Source organism: Halichoerus grypus, chromosome X, assembly GCF_964656455.1.
Source record: "Halichoerus grypus chromosome X, mHalGry1.hap1.1, whole genome shotgun sequence".
NCBI classification, from domain to species: Eukaryota; Metazoa; Chordata; class Mammalia; order Carnivora; family Phocidae; genus Halichoerus; species Halichoerus grypus.
This window is the reverse complement of record NC_135727.1, coordinates 4,593,035-4,617,385: the sequence shown is the minus strand read 5'-3', so window position 1 is coordinate 4,617,385 and position 24,351 is coordinate 4,593,035. Positions and strand designations below refer to the sequence as shown.

The window sequence follows — 24,351 nt, the reverse complement described above, 5'->3', positions numbered from 1 at the left end:
CTCTGGATGGGGCGTGCATGGGACTCATCTGAGAAGCTTTTTAAGTACTCCAGGTGACCAGGCCCCACTCCTAAGGCTTCTGATTCAGGAGGTTCGGGGTGAGGGCCAGAAACCTCTGCAGACTTAGTTGTGATCCACGGCGCTGTGAGCACATGGAGGTGGGGTGCTTGATTTGTTTTTAGGGGAGGGTGGGGGTGGGGATTACGGGCAGTTAAGGGAAAGAGGCCTTCTGAGGAAGCTGACGTTTGAATTGAATGGGGAGGGATGAGAAGTTAGCCAGGGGACAGGGTGGGGAGGACTTTTTGGCCCTGGCAGTGGAATGTGCAGTGGCGCAGGCCGTGCGGGCAGTGCTGGGCGTGGGGAACTGGTAAGACAGAAGATGTGTGGGAGGCAGGGGCCAGATCTTGAAGGGGCTTGGGTGCCTTCCTAGGGAATTGTGCCTTTATCTTCTGTGCCATGCTTCTCGGGGCATGGTTCTGTGTAACCTGCGTAGGAATCACCTCCAGTGCTGGATCCAAGTGCAGATTCTTGGGTCCCACCCTAAGTCTAGTCTGTCCCCCACTGGGGTAGAGCCTGGAATTCTGCACTTTTAACAAAAGTGTACCTGTAGCTACAAGTAGGTTGGGCCAGGTGGTCTCTTTTGCCCAGGATGGTGCTGGTTTACTGGTGGACCCGGTGCATCCTCGGTCAACTCACAATAGTGTCTTGGTTTGGATGGGAAATTATATGGTCACCCTAGCTATAGGGACCACAAAAGGATTTCCATCAGGTGAGCTACAGGATGGGATTGATGTTTGAGAACATTTGTTCTGCGGTGGTGTGGTGAATGGACTGGAGGCGGGGAGTCTTACTGAGTAGGTTATGGAAATGCTGATCACTTGCTCATTTATATATGAGCGCCTGCTCTGTGTCAGGCACTGTGGGGGGCCCGAGGATTTGGCAGGGAACGGACACACACAAATCACTGCCCTGGTGGAGAGTATGGTGACAGAGGTAGACAAAAAAACAAGTAAACTGTATTCTCTGCTAGATGGTGACGGGTGCTAGGGAAAAAGTAAGTTGGGAGGGGGATATGAGGTGTTGGGGGCCTGCAGTTTGGGGGGTGAATTGGAATTTTACATAGGATGGTCAGGGAAAGCCTGGCTGAGAAAGGTGACATTCGAGTACTGCCCCTAAAGAAGGGAGGGATCCAGTCATACAGATATTGAGGGTGACAGCATTCCAGGCAGGGGCCTGTGCACCCCGGGTGGGAGTGTGCAAAGTGTGCAAGGATCAGCAAGGAGATCAGTGTCACTAGTGGGGAGGGAGCTAGGGAGAGAGGAGTAAGGGTTGCGGTCAGAGAGGTCACGAGGGCAGATGGTGGAGAGTCATGGGGAGCCATTGGGGCTTTTGGAGCAGACGAGTGGCATACTCTGGTGTAGATTTCAGTAAGCTCCCTGTAGCTGCTCTGTGGACAACAGACTGCAAGTGGCAGGGGTTGAAGCAGAGAGACTAGCAGGTAGGAGACTATTGCAGTCATCCAAATGAGAGAGGACGGTGGCCTAGACAGAGCAGTTGGGCAGAGGAAGGGAGAAGGGGTCAGACTGTAGATATAATTTGAAGAAAACCTGCAGGGTAGGGCCAATACTTTTTGAGGACGATTGGTTGTTGGGTAGGAGAGAAGAATCAAGATGCCAGGATTTTTGGCTTGTGGGAAAATGGTGTTGCCGAGATGAAGAAGCCTCTGAATGAGACATGGTTAGGAAACTAGCAGGCTCTCAGCTTCAGACATATCAGTTCTGAGATGCTAGTTGTATATCCCAGAGCAGAGGTCAAAGAGGCAGTTGGTTTATATGGGCCTGGAGTTCAGGGGTGTTGTCTGGGCTGGAGACCTAAATTTGGGAGTCACTGGCCTCGAGATGGGGCCTAAATTCAGGAGGCAGGAGGAGAACACAGAAGAATGTTGGGTGTCTGGAAAAGGGAGTTGCATTAGGAACTGAGCAAGGTGCATTCTCAGGATACTAGCCAATAAGAGTGATGTGGCTTGGTGAGCATTCAGATGTGAGGTGAAATGAAGTGGGGGGCGGGCTCCAAGGTCCACCCCAGCTTTTGCGCATGGTGTACCTGGGTAACTGGCTGTGCTCTTCCCTGACCTAGGAAACACAGGGGTGGGGGAGTGGGTTGCAGGCTGAGCCCCCGGTGCCGGTTTCGACAGGTCGAGTTGGCAAGGTCTCAGGACCAGCTAGTACAGATGTCTCCTTGGATCGTGGGGCATTCAGATCAGGAGAATCTAGGTTGGAGAAACAAAGCTGGCCTCCTCCAGACTGCAGGTGGTTCTTAATAGCAGGAGGGTGGTGGGAGATTGCACAGGGGGAACCTGGCCTGCCTTCTGTGATCTGTCATCGTGACAGGCTCTGATTCATACTCTTCTTTGAAGAGTGACCCCTAGAGTGGAATCTGGCTCTCCAGGCGAGGTTCAGCCGTGCCCCACGGACTGAGGAGCCCTCCCTTCTCTCCTGAGTACTGTACTTCATGACGACAAAGCTGCGGTCCTGCAAGAGGATGTGGCTTGCTCAAGGTCACAGAGCTAGCTGGTAACAGAAACAGGACTTGGATCCAAGCCTCCTGTCTACCAGCCCACTATACCATGCTGTTTGTGACTGTGTTGGCCAGGACACTTCTGGGTGCAAGTGACAAAAAACACAACTCGTTCTAGCTTAAGCCAAAAAGGAAATGTCTTGGCGCGCATGACTGCTGCAGACGAGGAAAGATGGCCACAGCACGTTTGGAGCCAGAGTCGCACACAGCATTGTCGGGGCTCCTCATCTCTTGTTTTTTCTTGTTCCATTCTTTATCTCTGTGGGTTCCTCAAGGTGGTGGGGGTGGGGAGTGGCCTGCAGCAGTGCTGGGGGTGGGTCTACGCAGCTTGGGATCCAAGAGGAAAGCCTGGGACTGGCCTGGTCCAGGTCACTCCCCTGCAAGTGGGCTCAGGAGGAGCGAGGTATCCGTCCCGCTCTGTTCCCCCGCCAGAATCCTGTGAAGTGGGGAAGGACAGTTCCCCGCAGTAGAGAAGTGCCCTCATCAGAAGGAGGAGGAAGGGATGCTGGGCAGATGGTAACAACAGTGGGTGACCAGGCAGGTTCCTACTGTTAGATTTGCAATCAGGGGTGGGTGCTGGCAGGGAAGAAGGCAGTGTGATAAGAAAAGTATGATATAGCCAGCAATAAAGGGGACTTAGCCTTTAAAAAAGAAACTAAAAGCCCTCCCCTTTCCCTCTTTTCCTCTCAGTTAGAAATTGTAGTAAATAGATTTATGACATATGATAGGAATGCCCATATGACATATGATAGGAATGTCTGCTCATTCAGGGCATGTTTTTTACTTATGTTTTCAGCCCCGTGGCTCACCACTGGGCTATCTTGATCAGAGGCAGAAATTTAGATCACATCTAGTAGAGAACATCAAATATCTTCATTTTACTGTTTAGGTTATTTTACATACTGCCTAGAGATTCCACTTTTTTCAGTCTTTCCAATGTATGAGTGTGGGTTTAATTAGTGATGAGATTTTTATAGGTCTGGAACATTCTTTACAGTGAAAGCTACCTGCAGGGTAAACTTTAATGAGCATCTTTTGCCCTTTGCCTGATTCCTTCAGTACTTTGGTGAGGAGCCTGGCCCCTTGAAGGCAATCTTTAATTCCCTCACTGCCTAGTCTGCTTCTGTGTTCCTTTAGGTCAGGTGGGCACAGCCCGACCACTTACCGGTCATGTGACCTTGGTCAAATGCTGGAGCCTCACTTTTCTCATCTGTAAGATGGGTCACTGTGAGGCTCAGGTGAGGCTGTGTGTGGAAATGTGGTGACATTTGAGAGCACCATGCAAGTGGAAGATGCCATTTTCCTTGCGGGACTGTGTTCTCGTCTAAGGCAGTTCTGTGACTGTTTTGCCTTCCCGTTCCGTGAGGTGGTCACTATTGGTTGTGTCGTGTCCTGGACGGACAGCCTCAGTAGGGCTGGAGGCAGGCCCGTCACATTCTGATCGGGCGTGTCACCTCTGGTGCCTGTTTTCTCATCTCAGAAACATGTCGGCTGGTCCCTGATCTGCCGCCGTATCACACTGTGGTTGTGAGGCTCTGTGGTCCTAACAGACCAGAGGAGCCTCTGTAAGTTGTCAGTGCACTGACGGAAATGTAAGGTAGCGTTAGTACTGCGGGCGGGACATCATTTGTCTAGTCTGGTCTTTTTAAACTCACACAATCAACTGTTCCATTAAAAGTCTATTTGAAAAACATGCTATAAGATAAATATGTCACTTCAGAATTAATATTCCATGTACATTACATTAAGAATATTCACTCCATATAGTTGTAATATAGTAAAATTCCATTAAGTGAAACAGAATAACATGCTTAACTGTCTAATACCTAGACTCTTTAAAAAAAAAATTGGTTGATTCATTTAAAATCAGCCTGGAACCTAATCTTACTTCCTGGTTGTCAGTCAGTATTTCAGTTCTTATATTAAATGTAAAGGTAACCAAATAGTCTAATAAAAGTTTGTTTTCTTAAAAAAAAAAAAAAAAGAAATGTACATATATCCCTAGTCAGTGCTCATTTTTTTCACTGAGAGCTGACGTCTTAAAATATTTTAATCACACTATTTCTTTTAGTCCTACAGGATCACATGTTGAATGGTGTAAACAGCTTATAGCTGCTACAATTTCTAGTCAGATTTCAGGTTCAGTGACATCAGAAAATGTATCCAGAGACTACAAGGTAAGCAGCATTGAGTCCTTAATTCATTTTTAATGTACCAAGAAGCTTTGCATTTCTTTAAAGATTTTGTTTAGTTATTTTTAGAGAGAGAGGGAGAGCGTGCGTGGGGTGGGGGTGGGGGGCAGGAGCAGAGGGGGAGCGAAGAGCAGAGGGAGAGGGAGAGGAAGGGGGAAAGAATGTGAAGCAGACTCCGTGCTGAGCATGGAGTCCATCGTGGGGTTTGATCCCACGACCCCAAGATCACGACCTGAGCAGAAAGCAAGAGTCGGCCACTTAACCAACTGAGCCGCCCAGGCACACCAAGAAGCTTTGCATCTTTAATTTGAGTGAGACTTTGGCCCCTTGATGCTCAACAAACATTTGCTTGGGAACAAAGGTGAAAGATTTTCTGTTAGATCTGAACTTTAGAGGAGAATTTTTACCAGAATCTAGTATATGTACTCACGGTTTTGTAATTGAGAGGAAAATCTGTCTTTAGATTATGATCCTTTTTTTAAAAAATCCAGTTCCATTTTATTATTTATTATATTACATATTGTATTTTTACATTTTATTATAATAAATGCGTGTATTTTCTTTGATCATATCTTGAACTTCAGAAAATGTCTGATAGTATTTCCCAGCTTCACAATTTGTGTCTGTATTTAGGTACTACCTGTGGGTATTCAGCATTAACATGTGATACTACAATGCAAAAAGTTGCAGAACTCCAGAATATTGTATGGGCAGCCTCATTTTTTGGTCCTTAATTTGTATTCTCTGTTTATTCTAAAGTTGAGAATGATAAGCTCCTTGTCAGCAGAGACTGGGGCTCTTTTACTCACCACTGCTTCCCAGCACAGTCCTGGAATATTACAGGTGCTCAGTAAATACTTGTTGACTCAGTTAAAAAATCACAAACTTATGCGCTCCATCTTTGTTAAGGCTAAGACTAACCTTGTTTTAATGGCAACAAACTATTAAACCGTGCTTACATTGCAGTAGTAGCATTTGCTTGAATTGAGGTTTCAGTTTATTATAGTTATCTGTGCCTGCTTGGAAAAGATAATTGATTTTCACAAGTATGGGCGAACTACATTTAGTATCCCAGACTACCCTCAGTCAACAGTCTCAAAATCATGGTCCTTGCCAGGCACCAAGTCTTACAAACAGTTCAAGAACTACAATAAAGATCTTAATTAATTTTTAATAGATGCTCCTTGCTTAAGGGCTCTGGCCTCCGTTCCTCTCCTCTCTATCTCATAACACACCAAGTGCAGAAACTGACTCAAGAGGCCATATAATTGAAATTTGGCTATCATGCTGTACTTCATCCAAGCCGTCCGATGCTGTTAATTAGGCCTACCAGAGGAAAGCAGGGCTTTGGATTAGTAGAAATTGGATAATCTGCTCAGCCAGAAGAGTGGCAGTATGTCACTCTCAATAGGTTTCCCTGCTGTCTGGTTTTCATGTTTGTCCACGTAGGAGCAGCTGGGGTTCCTGGGGTTCCAAACCCAGCTGGGCAGATATGCCAGCTGCAGGTGGGAGGAGCATCTGCTGCATCACTGGTGCCCGAGCGGCTGGTGGCTGAGCAGCTGCCCCACCCCACCAGTCCTAGGCGCCCTGTTGCCCCGTCTTAGCTGAGAAACTGCCCTGCTGAGTAGAGAGGCTCAAGAACCCATGTTAGCAGAGAATAGCTCTCAGGCCTTGGAATGATTTTCTTTCCAGACAATTAGGAGTTAACTGTAATGTTTTCATTATGCTTGAATATTTGTTAGTGTTGTGTGGGTTCTAGAAAAGACTGAATGTTGACTATGTGCATAGCTTTCTAACCTCTACATTAATAGATTAGACTGAATCTGTGCTTTAACACGAAGCAACGACGTTTTTTTGATTTTAGTCTATTTACAAATTTTGTGTAGCAGAACTAGCTCATGCTGGAATGGTTTAACAGATGGCATTCTGAAAAAAAAAAAAGAAGGCTTTTCTATATTTTGTAAATTGAATTTTAGGTACCTACATCAGATCATAGCTAAAGCTTTTGATGAATGATTGTAAGAGAACATGTTTTCTAATCGTCTTTGTTATATTTGCCCTGTAGTCAGAGTTAAATTTATAATTCGGGAGTTTTTTCTTTAAGAAGAGACTTTTTTTAAATAATAAAAGTGTAAAAGGTTTGTAAACCACAAGAATACTTTTATATGCTACTTATAAAGTAGTTCTTAAAATCTGAGCCCCCAAGATGGGACTCTGGAATACCCCTGGCACGGGGACCATTGCATGCGGTTTTTCCTGAAGGTCCAGACACAATTCCTTGAGGATCTAATTTGCAGGCATCAGTCAATAATATTTCAAATTATCTACTGTGCAGATATCTTATTTGAAACCCACACACAATATGGGGGTTAATTTATTATAGGTTAAGCTTGATGTCAGTAATTAAATGGGAGCAGGTGTTTATGGAGCCGAGCACTTGCATCTTGATTTGAAATGCGGATTGTTTTTTTTCCTTGTAGGCTGCTGAGGGTGGTGTTACATCCTCCTCATCAACCCACGAGCACGTATAGGGCTCTATGGTTTTCTAATACTTTTTTTGTTGGCTTTGTAATACTTTTTGACATATAATCCATTTCAGCCTTAAAACAACCAAAGGACGTAGCTGTTATTATGATCATTTAACAGATGAGAGAACCAAGGCTCGGAGATGTCAGGTGACTTGCTTAATATCACATAGTTAGACTTGGGGTTTTTCAGCAGGACAGCTATCCCACTGAAAAGCTAGAGTGCATTTAAAATTTTGTCCCCCTGCCCTGTCCACTGTAGGGTTTTCCCACATCAGCACTCCCCAGGGTGTCTGCAAAAATGTAGCTTCAGTGGTCCCCATCCCCCCCAGTGAGCCAGAATCTCTGTAGGTGTGGAACCAAGGGCCTCATATATTTCTTACGTATAATAAAATCTGAAACGCTAGGCTTCCTAGGTTTATAGCTTTTGAAATTGGTGATGGGACCATATGTTTCTGGTACATTCTTACAAATCAGAATAATTAGCAACTCAGGTTAGGTTTTTGAGAACAGTTTTATTTATTCATATCATAAATTGACAATAGGCTCAGGGTCAGATCACCCAAACTATGGTAAGATTATCACTTTTATCACATGAGATAAATTTAGATGGTATGTCTGTGGACGTATGTTCACAGTTATATAATTGTTTTAAATATGTGTTAGAAAAAGTAGCACATTGAACTTGTGTTTTAATGGATGTTATTGTATAGAGCTAGGCAAAGTATGAAAAAGGAGTTGATTTAAAGTCAATATAAAGATAAATACTAATATTAGTATAGGCGGTGTAGAGAGAGAGCAAACCAAACTTGTAGAGATGGTATATGAAATGACAGAAATTTGGGAAACATTGTCCCAGCTGAAAAGGTAAATAGCTATTATGTTGAATTGTGGATCAACTAAATTAATAAATGTATGCTTTAATAACAAGTCATCCTAAAGATTAGCCCGATCATTAAGACTACTAGAAATGTAATAAAATGTTTTGTTTGACCCCCTCCCTGCGCCCCACTACCAACTCAACTCAATTGCTTTTCACTTTTACTGGGCTAACAGAGTAAAAGTCTCTCGAGTTTATCAAAGATTTTAAGAACAGGATCTGAATGTAATGTTCCATAGATTAGATGAAATAATACGGTTACAAGTTGTAACGAGACTTTTTAGGAGTCATTAGTAGAAGTGACCTCATCATCACTATCCCACCACCTCTGTTTCTCATCCCCTTGTCCATGTACACACAGTAGCTAGATCTCTTCTTTAAACATTCAAAAGAAAAAAGAGAAAATGGAGAGGTCCTGTACTAAGTGTAATCATTTAACAAGTTAGTATGGTGAGTAAATTCTGGATCCTAAACAAAAAATGCAGATGTCTACAAGCTAGGCAGACATGGGAGGGGGCAATGGAAAGCAGCATGTCCCCTTAAAAACAATGTAAAATAACACCCTCCTACTGCCTGTTTGAGCAATAGGCCTCCAGTTTGTAACCACTGCACTAGAAGAGTGCTATCCTATCTCCCAGGGTTACTTGTCAGGAAAAATTATTTCTTAAAAATGTCAAGATTTCATAAATCAAAGAAAGACAGATACCATACGATTTCACTCATATGTGGAGTTTAAGAAAACAGATGAACATAGGGGGAAAAAAGAGAGAGGCAAACCATAAAATAGACTCCTCACTCTAGAGAACACACTGAGGGTTGCTGAGGGAGGTGGGCGGAGGGATGGGTGAAATGGGTGATGGGGATGAAGGAGTGCACTTGTGATGGGCAGCGGGTATTGTATAGAAGGGATGAATCACTACATTCTACCCCTGAAACGAATATTACACTGTATGTTAACTAACTGGAATTTAAAAACTTAAAAAAAAAATTGTCAAGATTTCGGCTTCTGCTTCTGGAAAGATGGAGCCAATGTACATTTTCCTATTCTTCATGCTAAGTACAACCCAAAACCCTGGACATCAGCTATAAAATAAACATAAGAGTGCCCTGAAAAGTAGAAGGCAGACTGGTCAGGGATCTCAGGACCCAAGGAATGACACGGTGGTGAGTCCCTGGGTTTAGTTTCTGCCACATATGTCCCAGACTTGTTGCTGAAGAAGCCAGCAACCCAGAACTGCCAACAGGCATGGACAATAAAAGCCTACTCTCTCAAGCCGAAGGACCAGGAAAGGGACAGCCTAGCAAAAAGAAAACTTGTAGGCACTCCCCACTGTACTCTAGCCAAACACCACAGAAAAAGTTGTGGCCCCACACCCACCCCGCCAGCAAGGCCAAGTTGGGAGCCTAGAGGTGCCCCCTCTCTTGCCAGGATCTAATGAGGCCCACCGAACCCGTGCGGTGGTGATGGTGTCGGAAGAAGCCTAGTGGAGACTCAGACTTCCCCAGCCGCCCGCTGGTAAGGAGGCTGCACCCTCCGCTGTGGCGTCGGCGGAGGCCGTGTCGGGGGCAGTAACAAGGTCTCCGTGCCACTGCCAGCTGGGGAGATATCCGTAGCAGCCTAGTGGGCAGCTGGAACTCTTTCCCCCACCCAGCAGTAACCAGGAATCCCCCCTCCCGTGGTGTCCATGGAGGCCGAGTGGGGAACCTGGACTTCTACCCCTACCTGACTGCAACGAGGCGGAAGCCCTGCTTCTGCTGCAGCAGTGTCCGAGAAAGCCTGCGAAGGCAGAAGGTCTAAGTAAGATCCCTACTCTCATAACTAGTACTCAAAATGTTCAGATTGCCACTGAAAAGCACTCATCATACCACGAACCAGAAAGATCTCAAACTGTATGAAAAAAGAGAATCAATAGGTGACAGAACTGAGATGACAGATGTTAGAGTTCTGTGAAAATGATTTTAAAGAAGCCATCATCAAATTGCTTCAATAAACAATTACAAATATGCTTGAAACAATGAAAACAGAGGAAGTGAGAGAAAAGAAATAGGAAAGTTTCAGCAGAGAAATGATAAAGAAGAACCAAATGGAAATTTTAAAACTGAAAAATATAGTAACCGAAATTTAAAAAAAAAACCCTCAATGAATGGGTTCAATAGCAGAATAGAAAGGACAGAGAAAAGAATTGGACGGGTCTTAAGGGAATTAACACTGAGCCAAAAACGCCACTCAGCAAAGGTCATATACTATATGATTCCATTTATGTAACAGTCTTCAAATAACAAAATTATAGTCACAAACAGATTACTGGTTGCCAGGGGCTAAGAAGGGGAGGGACGGCGAGGGAAGCTGATGTGGCTATAGAAGGGTGAAAGTAGGGGTCCTCCTGGTGATGAGATTGTTCTGCATCTTGATTGTATCAGTGTCCGTTTCCCCGGTGCTGACATTGCTCTATAGTTCTGTAATATGCTGCCATTGGGGAAATTGAATGACACGATACGTGGAATCTATTATTTCTTACAACTGCATGTGAATCTACAATTATCCCAAAATTAAAATTTAATTTTTGAAAAGTCAAGATTTTTACAGACCGCTGTTTAAAACTCATGATATATCAGAAGTATTATTTAAATGAAACAAAGTTATGCTAGTAAAGATGGTAGAATTTAGTTAGTGAAAGGATATCAGCAGTTATCAGATCTCAGTTTACTAGTTGAGTTACAAATATCCCTTTCCTAAGTGGCAATTGGGGCCAGCTTGTTTCATCGAGGGTGGAATTGAACATGAACAGCTCCTTCATCACCTTTCCTGGAGGGCTTCAGAGAGTGGAAAATGACTATTGCAGGCTAAAGTTTGACAAAGGGGGTCAGGCAAGATTCAGGTGTGGCTAGTTTCCCAAAGACCGGGGTTATATTTTGATGGCAAGTGAAGATTTGTCTTCACCTGCCCTGGGCCTCTGACTCTAGCCAGCCATTGACCACCAAGCTGGGTAGAATTCTGGTTATTAAGACACCAACAGCAAGAGGAATGATCTCCTGAGCCAACAGTTCACTCTTCAGAGCAGGGTACAAACCTTCTTTTTAACTCATTTTGTAGTGATCTGATAGCTACAGCAGAATTACTTTATTTGTAGGTTTCACGCCTAAAATAGAAAACAGGGGTGTTTTTACTTCAGTATCACAGTGTTTTCTTGAAAAGAAGCCTCTTAGATGCATAAGTTCTAAACAGGTCACTTATAAAACACTGATACTTATTTGACTTAAAATTGTCTAATGTGGCTTATCAAAAAGATCATAAACTTTGGATTCGGAGCACTTTGCCTTGAGTCCCAGTCCTGTAATTAACGAGCTGCCCAACAAGTTATTTAACCTTCTTGAGCTTCAGTGTCCTCATCTGCATAATGGGTGTTACAGCAGAGGTTTAATCTATTAAATAGGGCAGCCTATGCATGAAATGCACACGGTCCTTATTTACTGTATACTGTCAGTCTACATAAATGTGTATGGTAGTACAAACCAATACTGGAGGAACACAGTCTGATCACTGAACACCCATGCACGTCCACAGTCGTGATATGAGCACCTGTCATGTGCAAGGGGCTGGGCTGCACGGAATTCCTAATAGGGGAAAGAGACACCAAAACATATAGTTCAAGTTGGACTGTGGTGAGGCTTGACATAGATGTGTAAACAAGATGTGGTGAGAGGAGTGAGGAGGGCAGAGCAGGACATTCTGGGCATTAAGCCTTGAGGGCCTTTGTCAACCTCCTTCAGAAGGGGCAAAGGTTCGGGGCGGGGAGGGGTGGCATATTGAGGGTAAGAACATGGGCGCTAAAGCCAGCCAGCTTGGGTTTGAATTCGCACTCTGCTGTTGCTGGCTGTGTGACATTGGGTGAGTTACTGTACCTCCTGCTGCCTCGGTTCCCTCATCTGTCACGGGGGGATAACAGTATCTCCTTCCCAGTGGCTGGGAGGGTCAGGAGGGCTGAGATGACACGTGTGAAGCATCTAGCACAACCCCTTCAACACATCTGCTTGCTGGTATTTGTATCACTGGCACTGGCCGCGGTTGACAACTTCCTGAAGTCCTTCCACACTGTTGGAGGTTTAGTGGTGTCCGCTGTTACCTTATGAAGAATTAAGACAGGAGCCAAACAGAGTTAGACCACGATAATTGATCAAAGCTGGCTTGGGGGGCCTGGCTTAGGTGTGAGGCCACGGGAGGTCCAGAGGCAGCCGTGGACACCTGCAGCCTCTTCCTCGGGGCGGGGCTCACACAGGCAGACTCGCCACCGCTCAGGGAGACCAGGCCGTGCCCTCCCGGTGCGCTGGGGCACAGATCCCGGAGTGCCCAGGGGGGCAAAGAAGAGCACACCGACCCCCTTACCAGGAGCAGGTGGTCAGCGGGAGCCCTCGCCTCTCTGGTGCGGAGTGCCCCAAACGATGTCTTGAAAAGAACCTGAGAGCAGAGGAAGGGAGTTTTAACCCCAATGCAGACTTTTATACAAATTTAAATCTTGGTGCTTGTCTGGGAAAAAATTCACTGTTTTCCTCTCTGCTACTCGCACTACACATAGAACCATGCACTAGGGAATGAACATGCTCGGAGAGGGGAGACCTTCTGTTTTGAGTTTGTATTGCCATCTGTGCCCCATTTTGTGTTGTTTACTAACATAGGCGTGTATTTTCTTGATTTTGTATAACTTTCTTGAGGTGTAATTCACATTTAAAGTATACAACTTGATACATTTTGATAGGTACACACCTCTTAATCACCACAATTAAGAGGATAAACATACCCATTGCCCCCTCCTGCAAAAAAAAAAAAAAAAGCCAGGTTTAGGTTTTTTAGTTTAGTCTATATTTAGGAATTTATGGGCTTTAGGTTTTTGAGCTACTGTATCATCACTTAATTCAGAACCTTTTTTACATCAGAGGGTATTTTAATGATGATACAATGATGTTTTTTGAAGTCAGTAGCCTTGTAGTCATATGATCTTATCTATCCTGAGTAAAACCTATAAAGCTGATAATTGGAACCTTCGCTGATTTTTTTTTTTTTTTTTAATCTGTTTCCGTTAGAACATATGGTGGTTAGATGGTAGGATTTCCGACTGTGGATTGAGGAACAAGACATTCATGTCTTCCTCGCTTTCCATCCATTCTCTGGGTGTTTTCTCCAGCCAGAGCTTCCCCGATGCATACACTGCATGTTCAAGTAGAAGTCACGGGCGAGGGTTAATAAAGCTTGACTTCCCCCCTCCCCTCCCAGCAGAACCAGCTACCTCTTCCCACCTGCAGCTGCCTCTTCCCTGTGCAGTAGGGTGAGGGGCAGTCACCGGCGGGGGGGGGGGTGGGGTGGGCAGCCACAGCAGGGAGTTTCATTTTGGAGTCCCGAGTACGAGTTGGAAATATGATTTCTATAGAAACCAGCTTAAGATTTATGGCTAACTAGGGTTTATGATACCATTAGTGCAAACAGCTGAGCCGTGCTCTGGGTCAAGTGTGGGGGCTTTGTGGTTTTTGGGTTCCGTTTTTGTTTTGTTTCTGTGGGCTGCTTTGGGAGCAGAACCGCCGTTTTGTGTCATTGTTTCTATGGGGAAAATGCATTCAGTATTCCAAACAGACACACAACTGAACTTTTCATACACAGCCTGTTCACAATGGCTTATAATGGTACTTGACAGAAGGGGTTTGTGTTTAAAATAATGTAGTTTGTCTTAGCCTAAGGGCAATAAGTTTCTCCAAATCAGAGACTTGCCTGAGAATTACAGGACAAATGTGTTAAGATTGATTTGATAGCAAACAAAACTTGGAGGGCAAATGTGTTAGGATTGATCTGGTTGGTTTAGTTAGAGGATTATTCTGTTCCATCGGGATGGGCTGGTGAGCTTAACAGCATCTTTCACAGGTCAATAGTAATGTGTCCATGATGATGATGTTCTGTATTTTAACTAACAGGTTTTCAGGAGGCCTGATATAAGGGTAAGGATATGTGGCTTTCGGCACATGGACCTCCTACTTGTGTGTCTCTGTGCTTGATCGAACACTTAGTCTATTTAGTGTTCTCTGCCTTCTCACTGGGTTTATGAGTCACTCCGATCAACTTGCTGTGCCGTGTCATAGCTTTAAGTGTTCACTAGAAACGCTTTATTTGTTACGGTGTTTTTATGTGCGATGAAAGCCAGTGTGTGTGAGGGCAGGATGCCAGTGTGCAGTACTGACTTGTTGGGCTACATGAATTCTGACCAAATGGAGATTCATGCCAGGGGCTCCTGTGGCCAGGCCTGCAGAGTCCTCTTTTCACCTCGCCTACCACATAACTCATGCTAAAGAATTTAACAGCACCAACAAAGTGGTGATTTGCTGTCCATCCTATCTAAGTGAGATTTCAAGTCACCTTTCTGTTTGCATGCTGAATCTAAAGAGCAGAAGTGCCAGTCTTGTGGATAAATTTAACAGAATCAGTTCCATTTAATATTTCTTAAAATACAGATGTAGCTGTTATGAGTAGTGGATTGTCGCTTATATTTTCCTCATGACTTTCCTTCCCTTTATTTCAGAATATGCATAAAGCAAGACAAAGATTGGTAATGTGCATGCGTTTGAACCTGAGTATCAGATGTTGAAAATTAACCTATTTCCATTCAATGAAAATAATGTGGATTTTGACAGAATAATGACTTGAGTTTAAAATGGTTAATCTTACTGAAGCCAATGAAGTAGTACAAAAATAAGCAGGTTAAGTCAAATTCTTGTTATCCCAGTTGGTTTATCTCTGTTTAATCTTGTTTTCACCACATTTCCTTTTACTTGTGGGAATCATTTTCTTTCACTGATTCACACTGTTAAATATCAGTGTTTGGCTTCCCATTTGCATGGACTTCGAAGTACTGTGTAGTTTTTTGTTGTTTAGTCATTCATTTTTCTGTTTTTAAAAATTTTATCAAAGAATGATTCCTTTTCTTTGTATTTAAAAAAATGGAAATTTCAAAACCCGTTGCATTTTAAAAATGACCCTGCTTTGAATGGTAGCCGTACCAACTGTGGTAAATCCAGTCTGATGATAAAGCAGGACAATGAATTAGGTAGCGATCTCACCATATTGACAAAAATGAAAGGGGAGAAATAGTAAGTTCTTGTAAAGCTTTGCTACTTCTTCACTGATTGCCTTTTAGAGAAATATAGTCATGGGAACCAAAGTTTCATGAAGAAAAAATATATCTATGCCAAATTTTAATATTTGCAGCCTCAGAGAGCTGATACAACTTTTAAAAGGGGTTATCATCTTGGCGTCTTCAGCATTTATGTTCTTTTATCACCTGCTGAACCGAAAGTCCAATTTTTAAAGTTTCAAAAATGAATTGATTCTATGAAGAGGTTAAATTAGGCACAGTATACCTTTAAAGAGATTCAAAAACACTTAAAGATATGTGACCTTTTAGCTGTTTCTTTGGAGAACATTGATACTGTAATTAGAAACCTTTAATACGGTATTGATTCATAAAGCACAACATTTATTTAGCAATAATTTGCAGATTATATGTATATATATGTCTCCAGCATGTAATCTGTGCATGTGCATGTGTGTGGAAAGCTTGTTAATACTAGTGGACTTGAGCCCTGAGCAATAGTTCTGTAGAGTATATGAGTACTTTACTGCATTTAAAATACGTGTCTATGAACTGCCTTTGTATTTTGGCTTGGTTTTGCCCTTTACTTGGTTACTATGGTATGCTTTATGTTCTATGAGCATATTATGTGTCTGTTATTTTGTTTCTTTGCCATATGCTATAGTATTGCTTGATTTAATATAGACCGCACATTCTTTGAAATCCATGATGTTTGTTTGCTTTTCATTTTTCCACCCCAACACAAGCACAGAATAGATACTCCATTTTAGGCTGAGGATGCTATAGATGACCAACACGTTATTTCCCTAACTCCAAGGGGGAAAATGTTGTGATATATGCAAAGCCGTGAAAGGTGTGTCAACTTTTACATGCTTAGTGTCTCTTTAAAAAAGAACTTCTGTCCTTTCACCTGTCTGTTTGCACGTGTTTCTCTTTCTCCTCTTTGCCCTTTCTTGTCCATGCACCTGGTGCTGTGCAGGAGATTCAGGAAGAACACAATGGCTACCCTTCTGAAGCCGAAGCTGATCAGGTGGCAAGTTCTACATGTTCATCTGTTTGTAGCTACAGATCGTGTATTTAGAAGCCATTTCATACTAGATTTCTAGATGATAAGCAAATGCTTTTCCACTACAGTAGTGCTCTCCTGTCCAAGTTTGGTAGATTCCATTATGACATTATTTGCAAAAATTGGTTTATCCAACATTTTGTCAACCAGAAATTTGTTCATCTGTGCTTCTCAGTTTTCCCAGATAGGGTTAGCTATGAGGTAAGGAGTCTTAGTCACAGCAGGACTCTGAAATGCCTTCACAGAGATTGAGAGGGGACAGATGCATATGCTCAGGGTGCTCCTTGAGGTTATAGACTTTGCTTTATTCAAATTTGCATGATCTGTGCCCAACATAGTACCTGGTACCTTGTAGGTATTTGTAGAATGAGTCCATGTGGGTTATATTTATTAATCAGAAAAAAAAAATCATGCATCAAGATTCTTGAGTGCTTACTCTTTGCTCGGTTCCTCAAGACCCTCTGGAGTCTTTTAAAGCCTCAGAACTTTCTCCAAAGCTTATTTAGAATCTCCATGTATGAAAGCACTTAGAAGAGCAGCTCCAGGGAAGCATGGTCAGCTACCCCCGTGCTCAGCTGTGCCTTTGCCCAGCCCACCCTCCTTTGGTGACCCTGGAAGCACCTTGAAGAACCTGATTTGAAAACCACTGCTTTTGGCATGCAGCCATTATAGAAACTGTCCACCCAGCAGCTTCGATTCATGATGAGAAAAGTAGCAGAGAGGCCAGGGCCGTCTGGTGGGCTGGAGTCTTCAGGGACAAATTCAGGGAGCTGGTGGGCCTTCCGCTGGACTTTCAGGGTCACTGGAACAGGGTTTGGATGAGATCATCACAGGGAATTCCTCAACTGGGCAACACATGGAGCAGAGATGCCAAGAGGAATGAGTGCGTTCATGAGATCAAATTTTGTCCACAAGAATATTCCATTCTTTGATTGTACTGTACATGGGTTGGATAAATCAAGGGTCAAATCATGTCTTGTGCAACTTGGTAGTTGCAGTCAAAGCTTAATGTAGCACAAGTGTGAGTCCCATTTCCTAACACTAGCTTTATTAAGGGAATCTACTGTACTCACAAAATAACGAGCCTTTAGAAACCATTCTTCTCTTGAATTTCTAAGCTAAAGCTAAATGTGTTTCCTGTACAAAATCAAACTTTTATGGGAAAATCAGAAGCAGTGGGATCATTTGTTTTGTTCTGATAGTTGCTTTTCCATCACTTATAAAGCATGCCCCAGATTGAATTATTATTAGTGAAAGGTTTGTCTCATGTCTTACCAGCACGTCCATGCCTCATATATATGCACAGGTATTTCAAGCCAAATTTAACATGACTATCAGAAAAGAAGAGACATATTTGATCTTCAACCTCAATCTTGAGAGCCCTGTACATTCTCAAAGTGGTCCCAGTCACTGGTGTCACCCATCTGCAACTTTTTAGTAGCTAGTCCCGTGTAGAGGACTTGAAAGTGTTTGATGTGGCTCGCTATAAAGCTTAAAGTGAATCACATCCCCCCCCCCACCCTGCCCCTCCCCGCTCCCCTTCCAGGTTCAGTTGATTGGAACAGCTTGCTTTGGTACATATATTTCAAAATAACCCATCCCCATTTATTTTTAAATATAAGTTAAGGAATTTAGGTCTATATATGATAATATTTAACCATTAAAATAAGCTTTAACAGTGTAATATTTGAAGTAACCCTAAACTTAGATATTGATTGAACTAGCTTTCTCACTTTGTAACTATATTGTAAAATTAATCACTGGTTCAGGCAAAAGAAAGCAGAACTTCAAATTAAGACTTCTAAGATTGGTGATGTTAGTATTTCTAAAACTGGACATTTAGAAGTATAAATATTGGCTTATGCTTTATTGATAAAAGATGTTTCCAAATCAGGTGTGAGTATAAAAATGAATCCATTAACAATTCTCCATTTACCCTTTAACGGTTCTCTATGTCCCTAAAAAATTTTACTGAAGTGTTTTAAAAACCAATCTGGACCAAAACATCAAGCTGAATAAAATTGTTCAGAGGTAATAATGAGCCCTTAATCTGTATTCTTTTAATCGTGTATCTTGATAAGGAGGATGGACCGCATCATTTTGTACCCTTCCTGTAGAACAGACATACCCCAACTGACAGTTAGCATGGAATTTGCTTTTTATATTTTTTTTTAAGTTTTTTTTTAAAGATTTTATTTATTTTATTTATTTGACAGAGAGAGACACAGCGAGAGAGGGAACACAAGCAGCGGGAGTGGGAGAGGGAGAAGCAGGCTTCCCGCAGAGCAGAGAGCCCGATGCGGGGCTCGATCCCAGGACCCTGGGATCATGACCTGAGCCGAAGGCAGACGCTTGACGACTGAGCCACCCAGGCGCCCCTGCTTTTTATATTTTGACCTTTTTCCTTTGTTTTATAAAAATGATAAAACTATGATGTATAGGGTTTTTAAATTGACCTTTAAGTCCCATTAACAAAACATATTGAAGTATTCTTACGACTATGCAAAAAATTAGTTTTGAATTTTCAATAATCTAGAATTATAATTTTCAGTAATTTAGAATTATAAATTCTAATCCATTTTAAATATTTTGCTTCACAAAATTATGCTGAAAACAGTATTGTCTGACCTGTTTTCCACTGAACACTAGTGGCCTCCTGATGTTAACTATTTTTTGGAGAAAGCAGCCACTGATCAAATCCGTATGGGAAATGTGACATACTCTAGCGCCCTCTTGCTGATTTGGTGTACATTAATATGCTAAAAACTTTTCTCACTATAATAAAAAAAAAACCCCACAGTTTAGCTTTTCTCTAACCCAACATTACCCAAATTTGACCGAAAAAGACCTATTCACATCTCTTGGGAATTTAATGCTCTATGAAACACAGCTTGGGAATTGCTGGGGTTTTGAACACCTTATTCTTATTCGTGACACATTGTGTCAGAGATGCAGAGGAGAAAGTGACCAGTTTCCTTGGCAGCATGTCACAGGGTGGCAGTAACTTGGAATAGGCCCCGAGTTCAGGCTCTGGTCCATAGCTTTGTAGTTCGAACACCATTTTCTCAGCTCTCCTGAACTATCTGGCACTATATCCAACCAAACTCACAAGAAACTGGCTAGTGGGCAGCAGGGCCAACCTGGACATTTGGAAATCTGGGCATGTGTCTCTGCAGCCATCCAAGACGTCATATTCCTAGTATCATTGTAGTTAGGAAACCTGATAAGTCATTAGTGATTTGCTTGGTGAGCATGGAATCAGCGCAGGGTGAATTGGTTTGGGAAAAGCCCGATGAACACACCCTGCTCCGCAGTAGTGATGGACGTACCCCTGTCTGCCAGATGAGCGCACGCTCTCTCATGGCCTGGATGGGATGCACACTGACAAGCCCACTAGCTACTCCCTTCCCCCACCCCCTACGCTTTGTGCACACACGCAGGTAGCTGGGCTGCAGTACAAAAGCCTAGGGCTTTCCTTAGTAATGTTACTGCCATGAGACCCCTCCCTGGTTACTTCAATTAGACCTCAGGGTTTCCCACACTAGATAGTGCTTACAGGCTGGGTAATTTCTACAGCTAGCTAAGCACCTACATTTAATGTTGATTTCATTTGTGTTAGTTTCATGCTCAGAAGGTAACCTTTTTCTGACCTTATTTCCAAATTATGTAGGCACCTTATAATAGCTGTCTGTGTAGTGGTCACAGTATCTTTTTGTCATGTCAAGCCATTTCTGTATTAATGCTTTCTAACTGTGAATTTAAATATGTGTAACAATTTGCTAGAAAATGCAGCATGGTGTCCTGTGATGCTGAGCTTTGAGATTGTCTTGTAGGGGGAGGGGGCATCCAGTCTGCACGCTTCTGTAGCCATGTAGCAAGAGCACAGAACACCACCATTCTTCTCAGGTATGCAGCAGCCAAGTGAGATTTACTCCTGCTTGGTTTTTTGCCAGGCTCTAAGAGATGGAAATAAGCTGGCACAGATGGAAGAAACGCCACTCTTTCCAGGAGAATCCATCAAGGCCACTGGTAAGTTTAATGAGTACACCGCGCTTATAGAGAGCCGTAAAATGAAATGGCACTTTACTTGCGAGCACAGGTGATGTATGTGCTGGAGATCAGCCAAACCAATTTAATTAGGGGACAAATGGACTAGGTCTGTTCATTCTCTTAATGTCTTCATGACCTTAAGAGATAGAAGACTATATAGGATCGCTCTAAGTTCCAGTTGAGTGTTCAGTGACATCACCAACAGAAGAAGGGCCTGCCTTTTCCTGAGGAGCTGAAGGCTGATTAGACATTCAGTGTAATGTAATGCTTCCTTGGAATCCTTCACTATAAGAATATATTGACAGAAGATCCATGTCATATCCTAATAACAGTTTTGAGAACTTGGCAAAAGAATTTCAGTGGCTTATGAGATTCCAGAAAGTACAATTTGAGCACAAGAAAAAGAGCGTGTGTTGCCACCCTGCCTTGTAAGGGCAGTGGCATGAGTAGAGCACCCCCATCCTCCCTCTGGCCCGCCAGGCCGTTCGGCAGGGAGTCCACTGTGCCGTGGGCAGACGGGAGGGCAACTGGGTGTGACCTTTTCATCTCACCATTGCCGGGGTTGGGCTGGGCAGTAGTTTGCTAGCCTGAGTGTTGCCTTCTTCCCTCACTGCTCACTCCCAAAGATGTGTGCTCCATCTCAGTATAATCATCTTGTGTCAAGAATGAGGGGCGCCTGGGTGGTGTAGTTGGTTAAGCATCTGACTCTTGGTTTCAGCTTGGGCTGTGATCTCAGGGTCATGAGATTGAGCCCCATGTCATGCTCAGCGTGGAGTCTGCTTGTCCCTCTCCCCCCACCTCGCTTTCTCATTATCTAAAATAAATAAATAAATCTTAAGGGCGCCTGGGTGGCTCAGTTGGTTAAGCGACTGCCTTCGGCTCAGGTCATGATCCTGGAGTCCCTGGATCGAGTCCCGCATCGGGCTCCCTGCTCGGCAGGGAGCCTGCTTCACCCTCTGACCCTCCCCCCTCTCATGTGCTCTCTCTCTCTCATTCTCTCTGTCTTAAATAAATAAATAAAATCTTTAAAAAATAAAATAAAATAAAAATAAATAAATAAATCTTAAAAAAAAAAAAAGGGAATGTTTGAGTAGCTGGGCTCTCCCAGGGCCTCCAAACAATACTGCTGCTGAGTATCCTAGCCTGTGGCTCTGAACCCTGCTTATCCTATCGGTGGTTTTGAAGCTTGCTTGCTTGCTTGCTTGCTTGCTTGCTTGCTTGCTTTCTTTCTTTCTTTCTTTCTTTCTTCTTTCTTTCTTTCTTTCTTCTTTCTTTTTCTCTTTCTTTCTTTCTTTCTTTTCTTTCTTTTCTTTCTTTCCCCCCCCCCTCTTTAGCAGGGGGAGGGGCAGAGGGAGAGAAGAGAGAATCTCACGCAGACTCCAAGCCCAGCACAGAGCCCTGCACAGGGCTCAGTCTCACAACCCTGAGATCATGACCTGAGCCGAAATCAAGAGCTGGATGCTTAACCGACTGAGCCACCCAAGCGTCCTGAAACTCTTCATTTAGCTTCTGGGACTTTTTTCACTCCTGGTGGTCCTCTGGCCTCTCTGACTATTCCTTCTCTGGGAGTTCTTTCTAGCCCTACCTCCATGCTGCTTTTGTAATGATCTGATTAAAATGCAGAGCTAATTATATGTCATGCCTCTGCTTCTTCTCCAGACAGCAAACTACACAGATTTCAAGTGTACAACATGAAGAGTTTTGACACATTATGCACCTGGGAAACCATCATCATAGTCAAGATAATGAACATATCCATCACCCCCAGAAATGTCCTTGGGCCCTTTATAATCCCTCCCTCCCATGCCTTCTTCCCCATCCCCAACCACTGTAGACTAATTTATATTTTCTACAGTGTTTTAGAAACGTAATCATTGAGTATTTTCTTCTTTTGTCTAGCTTTTTCCACTCAGCATAATTATTTTGATATCCGTATTGTGGAATGCGTCAAAAGTCGTTCCTTTTTACTGCTGAACAGTATCCTATTATGTGGCTACACTACAGTTTGCTTATCCATTCATCTCTTGGTAGATATTTGGGCCGTTTCTCCTTGTTGGCTGTTACAAACAAAGCTGCTGTGAACCTTCACGAATAAGTCTTCCCTGGCCTCATGTCCTGTCATCCTTGCTTCACCCTTTGACCCAGCCACACTGACCTCCAACAACTCTGCACTCTCTCCTCCTTCCCTTCCTTCTCCCATCCCGCCTCACCCTCTGCTGCCCTGCTGAGCTAAGTGGGTCCTTTTCTGAGCTCTTACCGTGCCCACGGTGATGATAGCATTTGTGAGGCTCTCATATAATAGTGATTTCCTGTGTAGCACCTCTCACAGGGCTTGGCTGCTTGTGAGCAGGAACTGTGCCCGGTTACCCCTAGAACCCCGACAATGGAAGCTGCCCAGTACATACTGAGCTATAGAAAAGTTGAATGGAAGTGTTTTGAGAACTTGGCTGGATGACAACTTCAGTGCCTTTAATTGTCCCCATCGGACTCCTCTGTAGCCGTATACGCTCCTGCTGTTCCTGTGTAGGGGCACTTAGAGAAGTGACAGGCGTGAGCTGCTTCACACCTACTGGACTCCAGTACGTTGTCGATAGGGATACTAAATATGTTGATATTAACAATAAGAAAATAAAAATTGATATGGAAGCTGATAAGGAATTTGAAGCAAAGAAGTCGTTTTCCACGCCACTGATGTGGTTCTACTTTTTGTCATCTGTAAAACAGTTTCCTTTGGAGGTGCATTAGCTTTCATTAGGAGTAACTGATGAAATAACAGCCCGGGGTCTTCAGAGTTTAATTACTGTGTTTTTGAACATGATGAATTTATCACTCAGGGAAAATGTTAACTACCTGGAAAACAATGACAAAATGTAACTTATTAAGAGGCCCTTTACTTAAAACCCCACTAAGTAGCAAATCAGAATTGTTGTACAAAATGGAATTTTCTTAGAAGACTATCTGTGTCTTTAATGTGATAAAAAAGGTAAAGTTCCTAGAAAACTGGAATCACAAATATATATATTTAGAAACGCAAGATTTATTGAAGCACAAGTCTGTGGCTAAAGTTGCTACTTGGGGTTCTTTCTTTCAGTGAAAGACGTCATGTACATCTGCCCATTTATGGGAGCAGTGAGTGGAAGCCTGACGGTGACTGACTTTAAGATGTACTTCAAGAATGTAGAGAGGGTAAGTTTTTAAAGGGGTATTTCATTTTTAAAAACACTTCAGAACACAGTCAACAATAAAGAAGAAAGTAAAAAGAACCCTGAAATCCCATCACTCTGAGAGAACCACAGGGTGAGTTTTAAATTGTGCACATTTGGAAATAGATTTTGCATCTAGAAAAAAATGCTGTTAAAGTCACACTTAGACCTGGTGGGAGGAGTTTAACTGTAGCCTTGACATCGACTTCATAAAGCATGTTATAAATCAGGCTTCAGTTTCATAGTTGGGACAAAGGGGAAATGTAAACTAAACGTGTGTTTTCACCCAGAGAAGACTTCAAGTGTGAAAGCCCTGAGGACTGGCACTGATAGGCCTTTGTTAATTTGTAAACCCAGGACCCGAAGTTTGTCCTCGATGTTCCCCTTGGTGTGATTAGCAGAGTTGAGAAGATTGGAGCGCAGAGCCACGGGGACAATTCCTGTGGCATAGAGATTGTGTGCAAGGTATGGTGCGAACACAGGTGAAACTGCCGGGCGGTCAGTGTGGAGCTTTTGCTGACGCGTTCTTCACGGTCTTTGGGCAGTGAGAGTCCCTGGGACTGTTAGTAACTTCCATGGTTTCAGGACAGAGGCCTCTTCAAATCTTGTATCAGCTAATTCATACTACTCTGCAAGCTGTTGAGGTAAACCTCTTGTCTTCTATCGAAGTATTCTAATAAACACGGACCTATAACCTAAGTGCTGATGTTATTTGTTACATTTCAGAG

At 43.2% G+C, this 24,351-nt stretch overlaps 1 protein-coding gene across 8 annotated transcripts in view; it reads left to right on the top strand.

Annotated features, from left to right (window-relative positions):
- MTMR1 (myotubularin related protein 1) overlaps window positions 1-24,351 on the top strand; it is a 61,534-nt gene that overhangs the window by 1,336 nt on the left and 35,847 nt on the right. Inside the window, exons 2-8 of one of the 8 annotated variants that reach the window (XM_078064508.1) lie at window positions 4,649-4,754; window positions 14,133-14,156; window positions 14,735-14,761; window positions 16,284-16,334; window positions 20,324-20,399; window positions 23,512-23,606; window positions 23,981-24,088. In XM_078064508.1, the coding sequence (XP_077920634.1) occupies window positions 14,738-14,761; window positions 16,284-16,334; window positions 20,324-20,399; window positions 23,512-23,606; window positions 23,981-24,088 (354 nt within the window). In that variant the 5' untranslated portion in view covers window positions 4,649-4,754; window positions 14,133-14,156; window positions 14,735-14,737. Of the gene's footprint in view, window positions 1-4,648; window positions 4,755-14,132; window positions 14,157-14,734; window positions 14,762-16,283; window positions 16,338-20,323; window positions 20,400-23,511; window positions 23,607-23,980; window positions 24,089-24,351 lie in introns of those variants that run through there. The other 7 variants (XM_078064510.1, XM_078064509.1, XM_078064512.1 and 4 more) reach the window with 7 other exon arrangements.